We start from the raw sequence: 15,429 nt of genomic DNA on the forward strand, positions 1-15,429 counted from the left end.
TGCAAGAGTCCTGGTGCCACAAACCCTTACTTAATGGGACTCTTTGGGTAAATAAGAAAGGCCAAGTTTTGCAAGTAAGGACTTGCAGAGATTGGGTCCCAAAAAACTTCTCCATAAAAGTAGCAACCAACCAACACAAAAACAAAAGATAAACACATAAAATACTTTCAACATGTCATGTCAGGTTGCCTTCAGTGGAAATGGCATATTGAACTGGACAGAAATTAGCAGGCTCCCAGAGTTGATTATTGTAGTACTCACCAGAGTGCGCCATAGGGATGGGATAACCGCCACTCTCTGGGGCATTGTAGATCACAACAGCTTCAGCACCCTTTTTGGCTGCCAGTTTAATCTTTTCTGAAAATCTGCAATTGCCTCTTTCAATCAACGCAATCCATGGCGCTTCCGTGACAGTGAACTCCGTGTTAGAATCACAGGCTTGAAGGTTAGCAGATTTAGGAATGCCCACCAGCCCCATTGCCGTACCCAGAGGAGAGTTTGCTCCATACACGCCACATTCACAATGCTCGGTCACAGTGCTGTTGCTAGTAGTGTTGAAATAGAATAGAGTCACATAGGCTGGAATGGTCTCTGCAGCTCTGAATAAAATAGCAACAACCAGGAGGCAGGAATAGCTGGATTTATTCTCCTTCTTCATTGCTTATTAATTGAAGCATAACATTTAAGATGTCTATAGATATTTTCAACTAACAATGACCACTGTTAGTCCATCACTTCCCTAAGGAGTTTGAAATTTCAGGCCAAAGTAGGTAACTGACACCACCCACAGAAATATAAGTCCTCAGTGCGTCAGTTCTATTACAACTAGCTTATCCAGGGGAAAAATCCCCACACCTGGTTACTGTTACTATGGGTGCCTGTAAATGTAAACTTTGGCCCCATATTCCTGCCACTCCTTATGGTCCATCAGCTTTTTCCCTTTCTCTACAGATTTGCATCTGTATCTTGGTGGCACTTTGTAGGTGGTTGCATCAGCCCCTGAGCAGTAGCCAGAGGAGAGTTTAATTCATACAGGCCACATTCACATCCAGGATAGGCTCCTATTTAGTCTGAAATGCCTCTTGCAAGGAGTCAGAAAATTTTCTTCCCTTCAAGGATATAACAGAGTGAGCTCGCTTCAAAACAATCTGAGACTCTCGTTAAAAATAAGATTTAACAAAGAAAGGGGCTGCATAACTTTTCTAATCTTATATAGTGGAAGAATTAAGTGAGACAGAATTAATCCAAGATGCACCTAAGGCCATGTCTACACTAGCGAGCTCGTGTAGCTGTTCTATGCAGATGGGAGAGAGCTCTCCCGCCAACGTAGTGCTGTCCACACCCGTGCTTCTGTCAATGAAACTTATGTCACTAAGAGGGGTGTTTTTTTCACACCCGAGTGACATAAGTTATACTGACAAAAGTGCAAGTGTAGACATAGCCTTAGTCTTACATTTCTCCCTTTCTCCTTAGCCTGTCCAAGATACAGGGCTTGTCTATATTAAAAACCTGATACTAGTATAACTGGATCGATAAAAAAAAAAAAAAGGGGGGGGGAGTCAATTTAGTTGCAGCAGTGCTGACAATCAATGTAGATGTACTGGAACCAATTTTTAAAAAATCACTTATTCCTCCTTTAAACCACAATTTCTCTCTCACATCCTTGTCATACCTTATAATTTTTGTGTGTGTCTTGCTTTTTTATCATATCAGACTCCACTTCCCAATACGGTGTGCTCCAGGGTTTGTCTCTTAGTACTATGGCTAGTCAAAGTTCCCATTTTCCAGTTCCAATCTCAGGGAGTATTCGCCTGCCAATTCTGACCTCAGATAAATCTACGTAACTCCCTTTGAAGCCAATAGGGGATGGAGAAGTACTGCATGTATAACGGAGGGCAGAATCCAGCGGCGGCTCCAGGTACCCGTGCTCCAAGCGTGTGCCTGGGACGGCGAGCACAGGGGGTGGGGTGGGGGGTGGGCGCGACCAGCCGGTCGCTGTGAGGATTCGGTGGCGGGTATGCCGAATCTGCGGGACCGGCGGACCTCCTGCAGGCATGCCGCCAAATCCACGGGACCAGGGACCTCCCACAAGCATGCCGCAGAAGGCAGCCTGCCTGCCGTGGTTGGGGCAGCAAAAAAGCTAGAGCCGCCCCTGGCAGAATCAATGCCACGCACCTACTCAAATCATATGAATTACAACAAGCAGTTATATATATATATCCCTCCCTGTGCTTTCCAATGGGGATTGCCTCCATCATGGGAAAATGCACGTATAAACGGATTTTAAAAGTGCTTTCTTCAAAGAGTGGTCTATTGGAAAATGAAGGCAATGAAACCAGAGGAAAACAGATGAAGCACTGGAACCCACTGCAAAAAAAAGTTTAGTGTTGCAGGCCCAGAATGGCTGCAATACTGGATGCCTTGCATACTTTAAGGCAAGCTAGACCTAAAATTTTGTTGTAAAATCCTTGGATTATGCAGCACTCTGGTGGAAATTCTTGAAGTTCTGCAACAGCTTCAGATACATTTAAAAAACAGATTGTTTTATTCAATTATACATCAAAATGAAATAAATACAGAAGCCTTTGTATTATTTGTTATTTCTTTTACTTAAGCTGTCCTCATTTTCAATATTCCACAGACTGTAATCTAATTTTCAGAGTTAACCACACACAGATAAATTTGAGCAGTTTACACCTGTTAGAGCTATTGTTTCAGGCTCTCTGCATAGTCAGGCAAACATCACTCCGCTGGTTTACACTCAACTGTCCTTTCTATGGTTTTCTTTGAAACTAGGATGGGTAGAAACATTTATAAAAAGAAAATAAGAGCTAAGATTCTGGAGTACAATTCTTTGACAAGGTGTGAATTCCAGGGTTAGGGAATGCACAAGGCTTTGGTAACATTCCACCTCTGCAACGGCTGTATTCCAGTGGTGGATGAGTGATCCCTTTAGTCTGAAAATCTTTTACAAAGCCCTGTTCTTGAGAATGAAAGGCATAACACAATGTTATGATGTTTATCAACAGGACCTTAGTTTCTTAGCATTTTTAATCTTACAGTTAGCCGCAATTCATGAAACAAAAGATGCAGCCATGTTTTCTCTAGGAACTGGGCTCAGACCACCATTTTATTTAACATGACCATCCTGACGAGCTGTCAGATGGCAATGATTTTAGGTTCCTACCAGCTAGAGACACCATCACGTAAGTGAATGGATTCTTTGCAAAGAATGGAATTTACCCATTTTTGCCAGTATATATTTTTTTTGTGCTGTCTTTTGATACATTTCAAATAGCACAGATATAAAACAAAATAGTATATACTTTAAAGACCACAGAGTCTACAGAATTTTGAATTTGCTTTTAAGATTTAAGACAGCAAGCATCAAGGGATAACGACAATGTTAACTATACACTGCTATGCAGTGAGGCAAAGCAGGCAGAGCCGTTGCTGCGTTTTACTACATGTAATGGGAGCACTGAGAAACAAAAGGAAGAGGGCTGAGTGACTAGAACAAATAATAAAATATGTTAACTCTGTACAAGTGCCTGTGTGTCATTTCTATTACAAAAACATAATTACCTTACAAATTTGATCTTGAAATGCTGGTTTCCTTAAAATTAAGCTTCTACCTGAGGTACATCTACTTTAAAATATCTGCTGGCATAGTCAGCATGGCTCAGTTTGGAATAGCAAGTACGGGTGCCAGACTCTCTTATTAGACCCTGGAGCCTATACCATATCATACATTTAAATACAAAATACAGTACAGAAAGATATAAAGGACAAATGTTTTACCGTATTAACTTTCACTTACCAGGACATTTACATTAATATTCTTCTACTAATAAAATGTAAGACACACCAAAACTTTACTGGATATCTATGCAGAAGCACAGAATGACATTCTAAGTGAACAGACAACATTCAAACTTTGGCTCTGTATCCAATAATGCTTCTAGAAAATCTAATACAAATAATGCAGAGAAGTGCCTTGTTTTTCAATTAATTCAGTGTTATGGAGCAGAACTGAAAGCACTTAAAACTGAAGGATTCCATTCACAGGACATTCTGTGGCTTCCATTCACAATTTGCCACTGGCTGGCCAAACTTTTCCCCACCAACAGCCAATGCGTCTCTTAAACTGCCCAGAGGGACCCTTCTATAAAGCAGAAGATAGTTCTCAATCTATTGAAATTAAGTCTTTTGGCTCTAGTGAAACTACAAACAAGGGAACAAGTGAGATGGCAAGTTTCTATGATGCAGCCATGTTTTCTCTAGGAACTGGGCTGAGACCACCATTTTATTTCACATGACCATCCTGACGAGCTGTCAGATGGCAATGATTTTAGGTTCCTACCAGCTAGAGAGACCGTCACATAAGTGACTTAAGGCCAAATTCTTCCCATGCATATATGCAGGCAACTCTCACTGACAGAGGGCAGAATTTGGCTGTACATTCTATTCCCCATCCAGTCTCTTTGCTTAATGATGGAACACGTACAAAACACCTGCCACTTGGGAGCCGCCTGCAGCACTCAATGCATTACACTAAAGCAATAGAGGTTTAAAAAGAATGAGCACTCTGCCATATTTATAATACTCTGCTCCAGAGCCTTCAGATATAAAGGTAATGAACCTTCCTTCTCAATTGCGTTGACGACCACTACAATTGCTCTGTCAAAACACATCATAACACTGGATAGGCTTGGCTCTATACGCTCTAGAAAGTGGCGATATGCAGAGGGTGTATTGTAAGTTACTAAAGTTTTATTTCCCTCCCCTCCAACAATACATGGATAACGTCAATAAAACAAGCTATTAAATTACACAAGGTTCACCACATCAGTCTCCATTATCTTATAAATTTTGTTCAGGAAAACTTCCACTTTATCTTCTTCTAAACGGCAGATGTCCAGGATACAGATGACATGTTGTCTGTCTAGGTCAACTGCCGCTTTTACAATTTCATCTAGAAGCCAAACACAGATAGTTCGTGTGTGTGTGTAGCAAAACAAATATTTAACTAGCATTTTGTTTTACATGCAGTAAGCTGTACATGTTCACCTAGGATAAAAGACAGTTACCTTTTCCGTAACTGGTGTACTTCGAGATGCGTTGCTCATGCCCATTCCATATTAGGTGGGTGTGCGCGCCGCCACATGCATCGGTGCCGGAAGTTTTTCCCTCAGCAGTATCTGTAGGGGACCAGCTCTGGCGCCCTCTGGAGTGGCATCCGCATGGCGTGGTATAAGGGGCACCGCCGGCTGCCCCCACCCTCAGTTCCATCTTGCCGGAAACTCCGACGGTGGGGAAGGAGGGCGGGTTGTGGAATGGACATGAGCAACCTCTCGGAGAACACCAATTATGGAAAAGGTAACTGTCTTTTCTTCTTCGAGTGCTTGCTCATGTCCGTTCCATAACCCGCCCTCCTTCCCCACTGTCGGTGTTTCCGGCAAGATGGAACTGAGGGTGGGGAGAGCCGGCGGTGCCCCTTATACCGTCCGTTATTAGGTGACTCCAAAGCAGTACCCCTGGAGGTAGGCAGGAGTTCATGGACATGTAGATTGCAACACAGCTCTGCCAAACCCAGCGTTGTCCCTGGCCTGCTGAGTGATGGCATAATGAGCTGTAAACAGAGGACCACATTGCGGCTCTACAGATGTCCTGGATAGGGATGTGTGCCAGGAAGACCGCCAAAGACGTCCCTTGATCGATGCCCCCGGTGTGGCGAGTGAAGAGGTCTCAGCTGAGCCTGCCTCTCTAGTCCTGCGGTGTGACGGCTTCAGACGGGCGAGCAATGGCGGGACATCCCTCTTGATGGGGAATGGTGCTGCTGAGGCGGAGACACACGTATAGGTCCCAATGTGGATTTTCCCCGAGACTGGGGTACCGCAGGAGCTGGTGTGGGCAACAACGGGAGGGTCAGGATCTCCTGAGCCGCTTGAAGGGCTTTGGGCGTCGATGGCACCTGAAGCTGGCCTGGGCCCGCACCACTATCTGGGGTTGCGGGCAAAGTATGGGATGGGCTGCACCGCTCGACCTGAGCTGGGGCCCGAGTTCCCAATGGGGGCGTTGAGCTGCCCGGCACAGGTCGTGGCTCACCACCAGCCCTCTCCTTTCCCTTACGGGAGGTAGGAGATTTGCCCTGAGTCTTTTTCGGCTTCTTCACCAGAGCCGTGGAGGGGGACCGGTGCTGGCTTGTGGACGGAGCTGGTGGAGCACTGCGCACGGAGGCCGTGGTGCTTGGTGTTGAGTCGGACAATGCTCCGGTGCCGGAGTGAGTGCCGACTCCATCAGGAGCACTTCCATACGGATATCGCATTCCTTCTTCGTCCTAGGTTTGAAGGACTTGAAGATACGGCACTTGTCACTTATGTGCTGGTATGTGGATCACTGATGGCCATAGGCCATCAGGGTTTGCATACCCCATCAGGGTTTGCAGGGCTTAAAACCTGGGGACCGGGGCATGCCGTCCCATTTGGGACTAACAAAGAGTTGAGAATTACTACTAAGGGTAACTAAGAACTACTAACTATGTACAACTATATTGCAGGTTTTCAAAGTTCGCTAGAACTGAGAACGAAACAATGCTAGCTGAAGTAGCAGAAGTTCCAGCACCGTAACTGGCGGAAAGAAGGAACTGAGGGTGGGGGGAAGCCGGCAGCGCCCCTTATACCGCACCATGTGGGTGCCACTCCAGAGGGCGCCAGAGCCAGTCCCCTATGGATACTGCCGAGGGAAAAACTTCCAGCACTGGTGCATGTGGCACGCACACACACCTAATATAGAATGGACACGAGTAAGCACTCGAAGAAGAACTAGGACAATTACATGCTAGTCCACGTAAAGAAAAATTTACTATTCAAGCAGTTTGGTATGGGGCAAGCAAAAAGATGGACTTAATTAAAATCAAGTGTTTCTATTTCTGATGGATAATTTTCAGCATTTACATAGCACTTTATACATTTGAAGTGTGGTACAAACATTAAATCCCTCTAACATATTTTTTGTGGGCAGCCAGTACATGGAACTATAATTTAAAAGAATTAACAGCACACAAAAACTTCAGCTTTTACTTGTTGCGAGTTGCACTAGCTGAGTGCTGGCTCCTTGAAATGCCATCAGTGAAATAGGAATGAATGATTGAAAGCTGTAGTGTTCCATTTATGGACCAGATTCTTGGCCAAATATTAAAAAAATCTGGCCTCTCCGATGGTACAATTTTGTACAAGCAAATAACTGCGGGAGCAATACAGGTAATCCAGTAGTGATTCAATGTGTGCGTAGCAGGTACTTAGATATCTAACTTCGTAGAATCCTTATTTACACATGCTAACTTATGGGTGCAAAAAGGTAGGCCCAGTGAAGACTGGCCTGAAAGAAAGGCTTCATGTCTACAGTATCTAATAAAGGTGTTAATTGAAAATAAACATGTATCCTATGAGAAGGGGTGCCTGATGCCTGACTTACAAGTAGGGACCTGTATACAATATTAATGCTTACATTCAGAGATAAAAAGAAAACGATAAATGAGTAATACCAATAGTAGCAATTCTTACTTGAAAGTGGAAATGTGTCATAAAGCTTTTCATTGCTAGCGGTGTTCTGCTGACACACAGAGATGCAACTCATACAGGATAATAACATATCATTCTGAATATCCTCTATTCGAAATAAATGAGGATCTTCAGGACAAAATATAGGTGGGAAGGCAACATCTATAGCCACATCATGGTTTATCCCTGTTAAGAGAGAGAATTAACTTAGCAAAATACTTCACCTTCGGTTTGTAATAGTTTCATGCACACTGTTTATTTCTCTTCAATAATTCTTTTACCAATTACTGCATTTAAACCCAGCTATTCCAGTCTGAACATATGCAAGTTGTCATAAGATATTCACCCATACCCCTCGTTCCCATTATGTGCTAAACAATCTCAAATAAACTAAGTTTCAGCAGAAAAATATGTACACTTACACATGCATACTATTACATATATTTGAATTGACATCATGCAATAACCATATTTTTATGAATAAGGGATTTTATAATATTTGTAGTTTCAGTATATGAAACCAATTTTTAAAGAGATTTCCTTCTCTGTCCCCATGATGTCACTACAGGACAGAGAGTTAAGGTTGCTTGGGTGCCTTAACTGAATACATCCTGTCCATAACGTGTTTGGATTTCTTTTAAATTTAACCTTACCTGAATTTCCTAGGTTTCGAATGCTTGTACACCTCTACCCCGATATAACGCTGTCCTCAGGAGCCAAAAAATCTTACCATGTTATAGGTGAAACTGCGTTATATAGAACTTGCTTTGATCCACCGGAGTGCGCAGCCCCACCCCCCCGGAGCACTGCATTACCGCGTTATATCAGAATTCGTGTTATATTGGGTCGCGTTATATCGGGGTAGAGGTGTAGTTACCCCAAAACCTATTATTTTTTGCACTCTTAAGTTACTAATACATACTCAGCCTGAACTCCAGCTTAACAGTTTTCACCTCAAAATTTCCTTGTTTAATTATTATAAATGTAATATATGAACATGGAATAAATGCAAAGACAACAGTAACATAATGATACTATTAATGAACTGAAGCTATGGATGAACTTTAAATATTTAATTTTAAATGATTCAAGACCAATTCACTAGTATACATTGGCTGCTTTGTGCTACTTTGAAGCAGCACAAAGTAGCTTAATTTACTAGCATGTAGCCATGATTAAGAGTAATGACAGTTTAAATCAATGATTTAAAAATAAAAAAAAATTGGATTTTTCTGATTTAAATCGGGTTTTTTTGATAAAATGCTTTTTGAGGAAAAAAACCTATCTAAAGATAGTTTTAATTAAGATATCTTTGGGCTATAATGTATCTCATCATGGAAAAGGGATTATAAATTCTAATTCTATAGTATGAGACAATATATTCATGTAATGTTTAAAGATAAATTTTGTAAATGAGTTCCAATAGTTCATGGATTAGGGACCCAATTTTATGGGGTTCCAGGGGCTTCTGTATAGATTATTTAGGTTAATCTTTCTATCTACCCAATGGGACTCAGTGCTCAGTCTAGAAGATACCATCAGAGATGCTTAGTTTTGCAGTTCTCAAACTGTGGATTTGTGTCTCCAGAGGTAACATGCTTGTTAACAGCAAAAATGTTTTAAATAAATAAACAAACAAATAAATAAATATATAGAGGTGAGAAATAACAGACGTCAATCCTATTATCCCTCTGCAAATTTGTATACACGGAGTCAATCCCTTAGCTCTCTCTAAAAGTGCAAAGTTTCAAAATGTTCAATGAATAGAAGATTGTTGGGGGCGGAATAGATCTGGACAAGGAGAAGTCATCTGAAGATAAATGTGAGAAGGGAGGGACAGGCAGTAGAAACCAAAAGTGAAATGGTTTTTGCAGCATATTCCAGAAGTCTTGAGGTCTTTCTGAGTATAGCCTTCATTGATTTGAGATCTACCATACCATTCTCTCACTAGAAGGGAAAACCTATAATGGCAGAAAGCCGTAAAAGAGACCCAGTTTAGGAATATTTTAAAGAAGTTCCTCTACCTGTGGGTAAGACAGGCATGCGTGCAAAATGCAAACAGTGCAACAAAGAAATTAAAGGCCTGGTTGCCCGAATGAAACAACATCATGAGAAGTGTTCCTTCTCAGGAGGAAGCTGCGTTGAAGATGATGAAAGGAACATGTCTGAACATGCAGAATCTTCAGGTTGGTAAACTTTTTTATTTCATACTTCTTTCTTAAGGACTGCCTGTCTTCCTTTTGGATTATTCTTGAATTCTCATGTTTGAGCAAAAAATATAGTTGTTACTCTATGGTACTATCATTTTAGATGCAGTTGTGATAAAAAAATAAATAGCTGAAATTGGCAGATCTTCCTTTCACAATTTCACCTTTAAAGTAGTACTGAGTGTCAGTGAATGGAATGAGTAATACTAAATGAGCAGTATGGTAATAATAATTAAATAACTGCATTGATTTATTTTGTTTAGGAGAATCCATCCTCAACATACGGGATTCTGAAGACTATCCACCTTCAAGATCACCATCATTTTCTATAGTTTCAGAGTTATCTGCCAATGTTTCAGTCACATCATGTATATCACATAGCCACAGTATATCACCTGTAGCAAAAAGAAAAAAAACCTCCATCATCCAGAAACAATCATAGCTAAGTTTATGATAAGAACCAGCAGATTACAAAAAGAGGCACACCTCTACCTCGATATAACGCTACCCAATATAACACGAATTCGGATATAACGCAGTAAAGCAGTGCTCCTGGGGGGCAGGGCTGCGCACTCCGGTGGATCAAAGCAAGTTCAATATAACACGGTTTCACCTATAACGCGGTAAGATTTTTTGGCTCCCGAGGACAGCGTTATATCGAGGTAGAGGTGTAATTGATGAAAAACTTGCCCAGTTTGTTTATATAACAAACCCTCTTTTCCGTATGATTGAGAACCCACACTTCATTAACATGGTTCAGTCATTAAGACCAAGGTACAGTCCTCCCAACAGAGCAGATGTTGCAGGCAAATTGCTGGATAAAGTGTATGAAAGAGAAATTGAGCAGTGTGCAAAAGGTCTAGAGGGTAAAATTGCTAACCTGAGTCTTGATGGGTGGAGCAATGTCCACAATGATCCTGTTGTATGTGCTTCTGTGACAACAGAAGATGGGAATGTCTTCCTTACAGAAACAGCGGATACATCAGGAAATGCACACACAGCAGAATACTTACAAGAAGTAGCAGTAAAAGCTATAACAAACCGTGAAAAAAAATTCAAATGTCTAGCATGCAGCTTGGTCACAGACAATGCTGCAAATGTATCCAAGATGAGAAGAAATTATTTAGAAGAGAGTCCCAAGCTAATAACATACAGTTGCAGTGCTCATTTGATGCACCTCCTAGCCAAAGACTTCAGTGTTCCAGAAATAAAGGCTAGTGTTGAAATTGCAAAATACTTCCATAACAACCACTTTGCAGTAGCTGCTCTGAAAAAAGTGGGAGGAACCAAGCTAACTCTCCCACAAGACGTGCGATGGAACTCAGTAGTGGACTGTTTTGAGCATTATATCAAGAACTGGCCTAATCTGATGACAGTTTGTGAACAACATCGTGAAAAAAATAGATAGCAAAGTTCTCAACATTGGGCTTAAGAGAAATGCTGAACACATGCTGAGTACCCTAAGCCTATTTCTGTAGCCTTGAACAAAATGCAGGGAAATAGCTGTTTTATTGCTGATGCTGTTGAAATTTGGAAGGAACTGAGTGAGTGCTTAAAAAGAGAAATATGCAATGATGGAGTTAAATTACAAGCATTAAAAAAACAAGTGGGACAAGCACTATCTCCAGCTCATTTTCTTGCAAATATTCTCAATACTCGGTACCAGGGTCAAACCTTAACTGCTGAAGAAGAGGAGTTGGCTATGACATGGACATCCAGCAATCATCCCTCCATAATGCCAACTATAATAAACTTCAGAGCTAAGGGTGAACCATTCAAGAAACATATGTTTGCTGATGATGTTTTAAAGAAAGTCACACCAGTGAACTGGTGGAAATCACTTAAGCACTTGGATTCAGAGACTGTTGAAGTGATAATCTCACTTTTAACAGCAGTAGCTTCTTTTGCCAATGTAGAAAGAATATTTTCTTCCTTTGGACTAATTCATTCCAAATTGAGAAATTGTTTGGGACCCGAAAAAGCAGGAAAGCTTGTTTTTCTTTTCCAGATTATGAACGAACAGGAAAATGAAGGTGAAGACGACTGAGTTAGCTGCAGAAACCAATATTTTAAGTTTCTCATGTTGACCTGGCAGTCGATTTTTTTTTTAATATTTCATTTAACTATTTTAGTTAAAAACAATTTTAACAAAAACAAACCTGATTTTAAAAAACTTGAATGTTCAACTAAATTCAAAAATTCATATGCTTGTTTTGTTAAAATATTATATGTTTGCTGTTGAAGAAAAAAATCCAGAATACATAATGTTGTTGTTTTAGTTAAATAAAACAATTTAAATGTCTGTCTAGTGATGTTCTCCTCCTAATACAGCATGGCAAGAAAATCCTACAAATATTAATGATTAACCTGTTGAATTGGAGATAGTTCATCTGCCAATGACTTTATAAATATCTGCTTCAATTACCTTTGGTAAATGAAATAACTAAACAATCTTTCATTTTCTGATATAGCTGTAAAACTAATCTGAAAAGTTTTCAAAATAAATCACTTTAAAAATGTATAGCGTGTACCTTCTAAAAATGAAACCTACGTCTGTCTCTGAGTTGTGAAGAGTATGTATTAAGGTTATAACAACCAACAAGAACGCACTTTTATGTAGAAATCCATGATTAAATCAAATCTTCCTGACTAGTGATTTAAATCAAATCCACCCTGCAGTTGGAACCAATCCAGTTATAGATGAGGTCAAAGTAGTACTCTTGAAACATACGTACAGTTCCCTTTACACCACTGACTCATTTCAACAAACAGATCTCCAGCATATAAAATAGCTGGAGAAAAAGGGTGGAGATTGGTTATTGCTGCTAGAAAGCAACATTCAAATTCACAATTTAAGCTAAAAACAAAAAAACAAAAAACAAAAAAAACGGGGGGAGGGGGGATATTTTCCACAAAAATTTAATGCTGTTTTTCAAACTGCTATATTGAACAGTTTAAAGAAAGTTTGTTCTTGTTCTATTTAAAAAAAAAAAGTAAAGAAACATCCAAAACCAATTTTTAACTTCATTTATTAAGTTAAAATTTATTAATTAATAAATTTAAATTAATTAGTTAATAAATTATTAACCTAAATTAATTTTAAAATAGGTCTTAACTCAAATTACAAGGAAATTTGTAAATCATCAGAAAATTAATGCTGTCCTCAAAATGTGCTGTAAGTCTGGAGACTCTGTGCTTTCAGTGCAAAACTCAGCTCAGACTTAACTATGAAGTTTGGAGTGGGGTCTTCTTAATATTATCCTTTAAAAATTTTTTTTACCTTTAACAAGATTGTATATAAAAAGAAACTCATTCATTTCCTAACTTAGCAACTTAGCATAATGCCCAAATTATACTAAAGTATCCATTCAACTTCACAGAAAGTTAAACAGTTCTTTGTTAAACACTGAGAATGCTAACAAACCTTACATTGCTAGGATTTCTCTCTGAAAAAAAAATTGAACTACTAATTGTCACTTACCCAGTATAGTCACTTCATAGTGCCCAGGGCCACTGGCACTTTTAAATTCATGAATTTCTTTATTTGTTCTGTATTCTTTTGGCTTGTACACAGCTGGATGTAGATTGTATTGCTGTATAAGGAATTCTTTGTGCATATAATCAAATTTACGTGGGATGCTCTCTGGGAAAACAGTGCAGTAATGCAAGTGATCTATTAAGTTGTCTTTCACCATTGTCCACAGATCACTTTGCCAGGAATCATGAGAAGTTCTTCCCATCTCTTCTATTTCGGGTGCGTCACTCACTCCTTCTTTGTCTGCTATTATAAATACATTAAACATTTAGTTGATCAATATGCACTGACAAAACCATACCATTTCCCCAATGTATTAGGAAAAGCAAAAATTTAATGAATAGATTAATACTTAAGTCAAATGTGAAAATATAGATGGAAAAATCAAAACAAAGAATGCATAAAACATTAAGCTAAGGCTGGACTGTTAGTAAATAGGTTATTTCCGGCTAGAGTTTGAAGACCGGATTCATAAAAATAATTATTAGTTGGAAGGTGCCATTCATTGCTTGCTTTTGAGTGGATAAGGATCAGTCACCTCCCCAGTCACTTTGTTTCACCCACACTTGGGAAGTATAAAAATGAAACAGGTACTTTATGATGCTATGCTTTACCATCTTCTGTACAATGTATATTCATGCAGTGAAGACTGTTGGCTGTTACCTTATAACAGTGGTTCTCAAACTTTTGTACTGGTGACCTCTTTCACATAGCAAGCCTTTGACTGCGACCCCCCTAATAAATTAAAAACACTTTTTTATATATTTAACACCATTATAAATGCTGGAGGCAAATCGGGGTTTGGGGGTGGAGGCTGACAGCTCGTGACCTCCCCAGGTAATAACCTTAAGACCCTATGAAGGGTCCCAACCCCCAGTTTGAGAACCCCTGCCTTATAATGTATATTGTACAGAGTCCCAGTTATATAGCTAACTGTAGTCCCTATATCTACCATTATATGTAACCTGTCAACTAAGAACTGAAAAAACTTCAAATAAACCATTTCCCCCAATTTTGTAGGCAAGTCTCCATTCTGTGACCTTACCACAAGGCCCATTCTGAAATGTACCCAACCTATTTTTTTCCCCCAGTTATCCCCATTTTATCTTGCCCTCCCCACAAATAGTTTCTATCCTGATACTATACTATGAAAACTTTTATTGCTGTTTCCAATTTAGACACATGAATTGTGTGTGCAAATTTCCTCACTGCTTCACAGGGAGCATTGCAGTAGTTATTACAAAGGAGCTTTAGCTGTGCGAAAGAACTGAAGACACCAGGGTGTATATGGCTAACCTAGAAACGGCAACACCCAAGTGGAAGAACATTAAACAAGCAGAGTACACGAGCATTACTGCATTGGATGAGACACAAGGAATTATAGTGAAAAGTAAGGAAAATTGGTGGGCCTAAGAAACTGCAATAGCATTTGAGTGCTGTCTGGAGAATCCTTGTGCAGAGCATGGAGTAGGACTTATCTCACAAAACTGGAGCGTATAATAAGTTTACAACCACCATCCTCCCCCATTCATAAACACTCTCTAAGTTTACTATATGGATGATTAAGGTTGTCATGCTTTAGATAGGGGAAAATTACTATTAAATATAGATGAGTCAAATGAAACGGAAAACAATGACATCTCAAAAAACTAAAACAAAAAATTTAGCTGCTTGATTTTTACCTTTTACATTTATAAGCATAAGCAGCACATTATATTTCACGGGGAAAGTGTACATTATTAGACATTCCATAACAATACTGGCTGTTAGAACTCCATCTCTTTGGTAGTGCTGCCTTATATCAGTGGTACAGTATACAAAGTGTTAAATTTCATGCTATTGCCATTTTTAAATTTTGAGCAACTAAACACCCACATCTGGTTAGAAAGATAGCTGGCTGAAAAGAAATTCTACTGGGATTTTCTGTATAATTACATTAAGAGAAGAAAGAAAAATACTGTAACTGCCATCCTCTAGAATAAGTGTGAAGACCTTATTTGCAGGATTTTGTGGTATTAAAGTTAAAAATTGCTAGGATATAAATGCCAGGATTAAATATCTCTCTCCTTCTCAAACTTCAATCATGCCTTCTCTTACTTTCCTCTCTTTATATCTTGGGGCTGTA

At 39.7% G+C, this 15,429-nt stretch overlaps 2 protein-coding genes across 2 annotated transcripts in view; both read right to left on the reverse strand.

Moving 5' to 3' along the window:
- RNF128 (ring finger protein 128) overlaps positions 1-658 on the reverse strand; it is a 68,189-nt gene extending 67,531 nt beyond the window's left edge. The window contains exon 1 of the mRNA XM_024210147.2: positions 262-658. Within this exon, the coding sequence (XP_024065915.1) occupies positions 262-658 (397 nt within the window). The remainder of the gene's footprint in view (positions 1-261) is intronic.
- Positions 659-2,602: 1,944 nt separating this feature from the next.
- Positions 2,603-15,429, reverse strand: part of RADX (RPA1 related single stranded DNA binding protein, X-linked) — a 34,814-nt gene continuing 21,987 nt past the window's right edge. The window contains exons 12-14 of the mRNA XM_024210137.3: positions 13,251-13,550; positions 7,566-7,748; positions 2,603-4,975 (exon numbers count right to left, since the gene is read on the reverse strand). Coding sequence (XP_024065905.1) covers positions 4,830-4,975; positions 7,566-7,748; positions 13,251-13,550 — 629 coding nt within the window. The 3' untranslated portion in view covers positions 2,603-4,829. The remainder of the gene's footprint in view (positions 4,976-7,565; positions 7,749-13,250; positions 13,551-15,429) is intronic.

The sequence above is a fragment of the Terrapene carolina genome, unplaced genomic scaffold, assembly GCF_002925995.2.
Source record: "Terrapene carolina triunguis isolate 2854851 unplaced genomic scaffold, T_m_triunguis-2.0 Scaffold131, whole genome shotgun sequence".
Taxonomy (NCBI): Eukaryota; Metazoa; Chordata; order Testudines; family Emydidae; genus Terrapene; species Terrapene triunguis.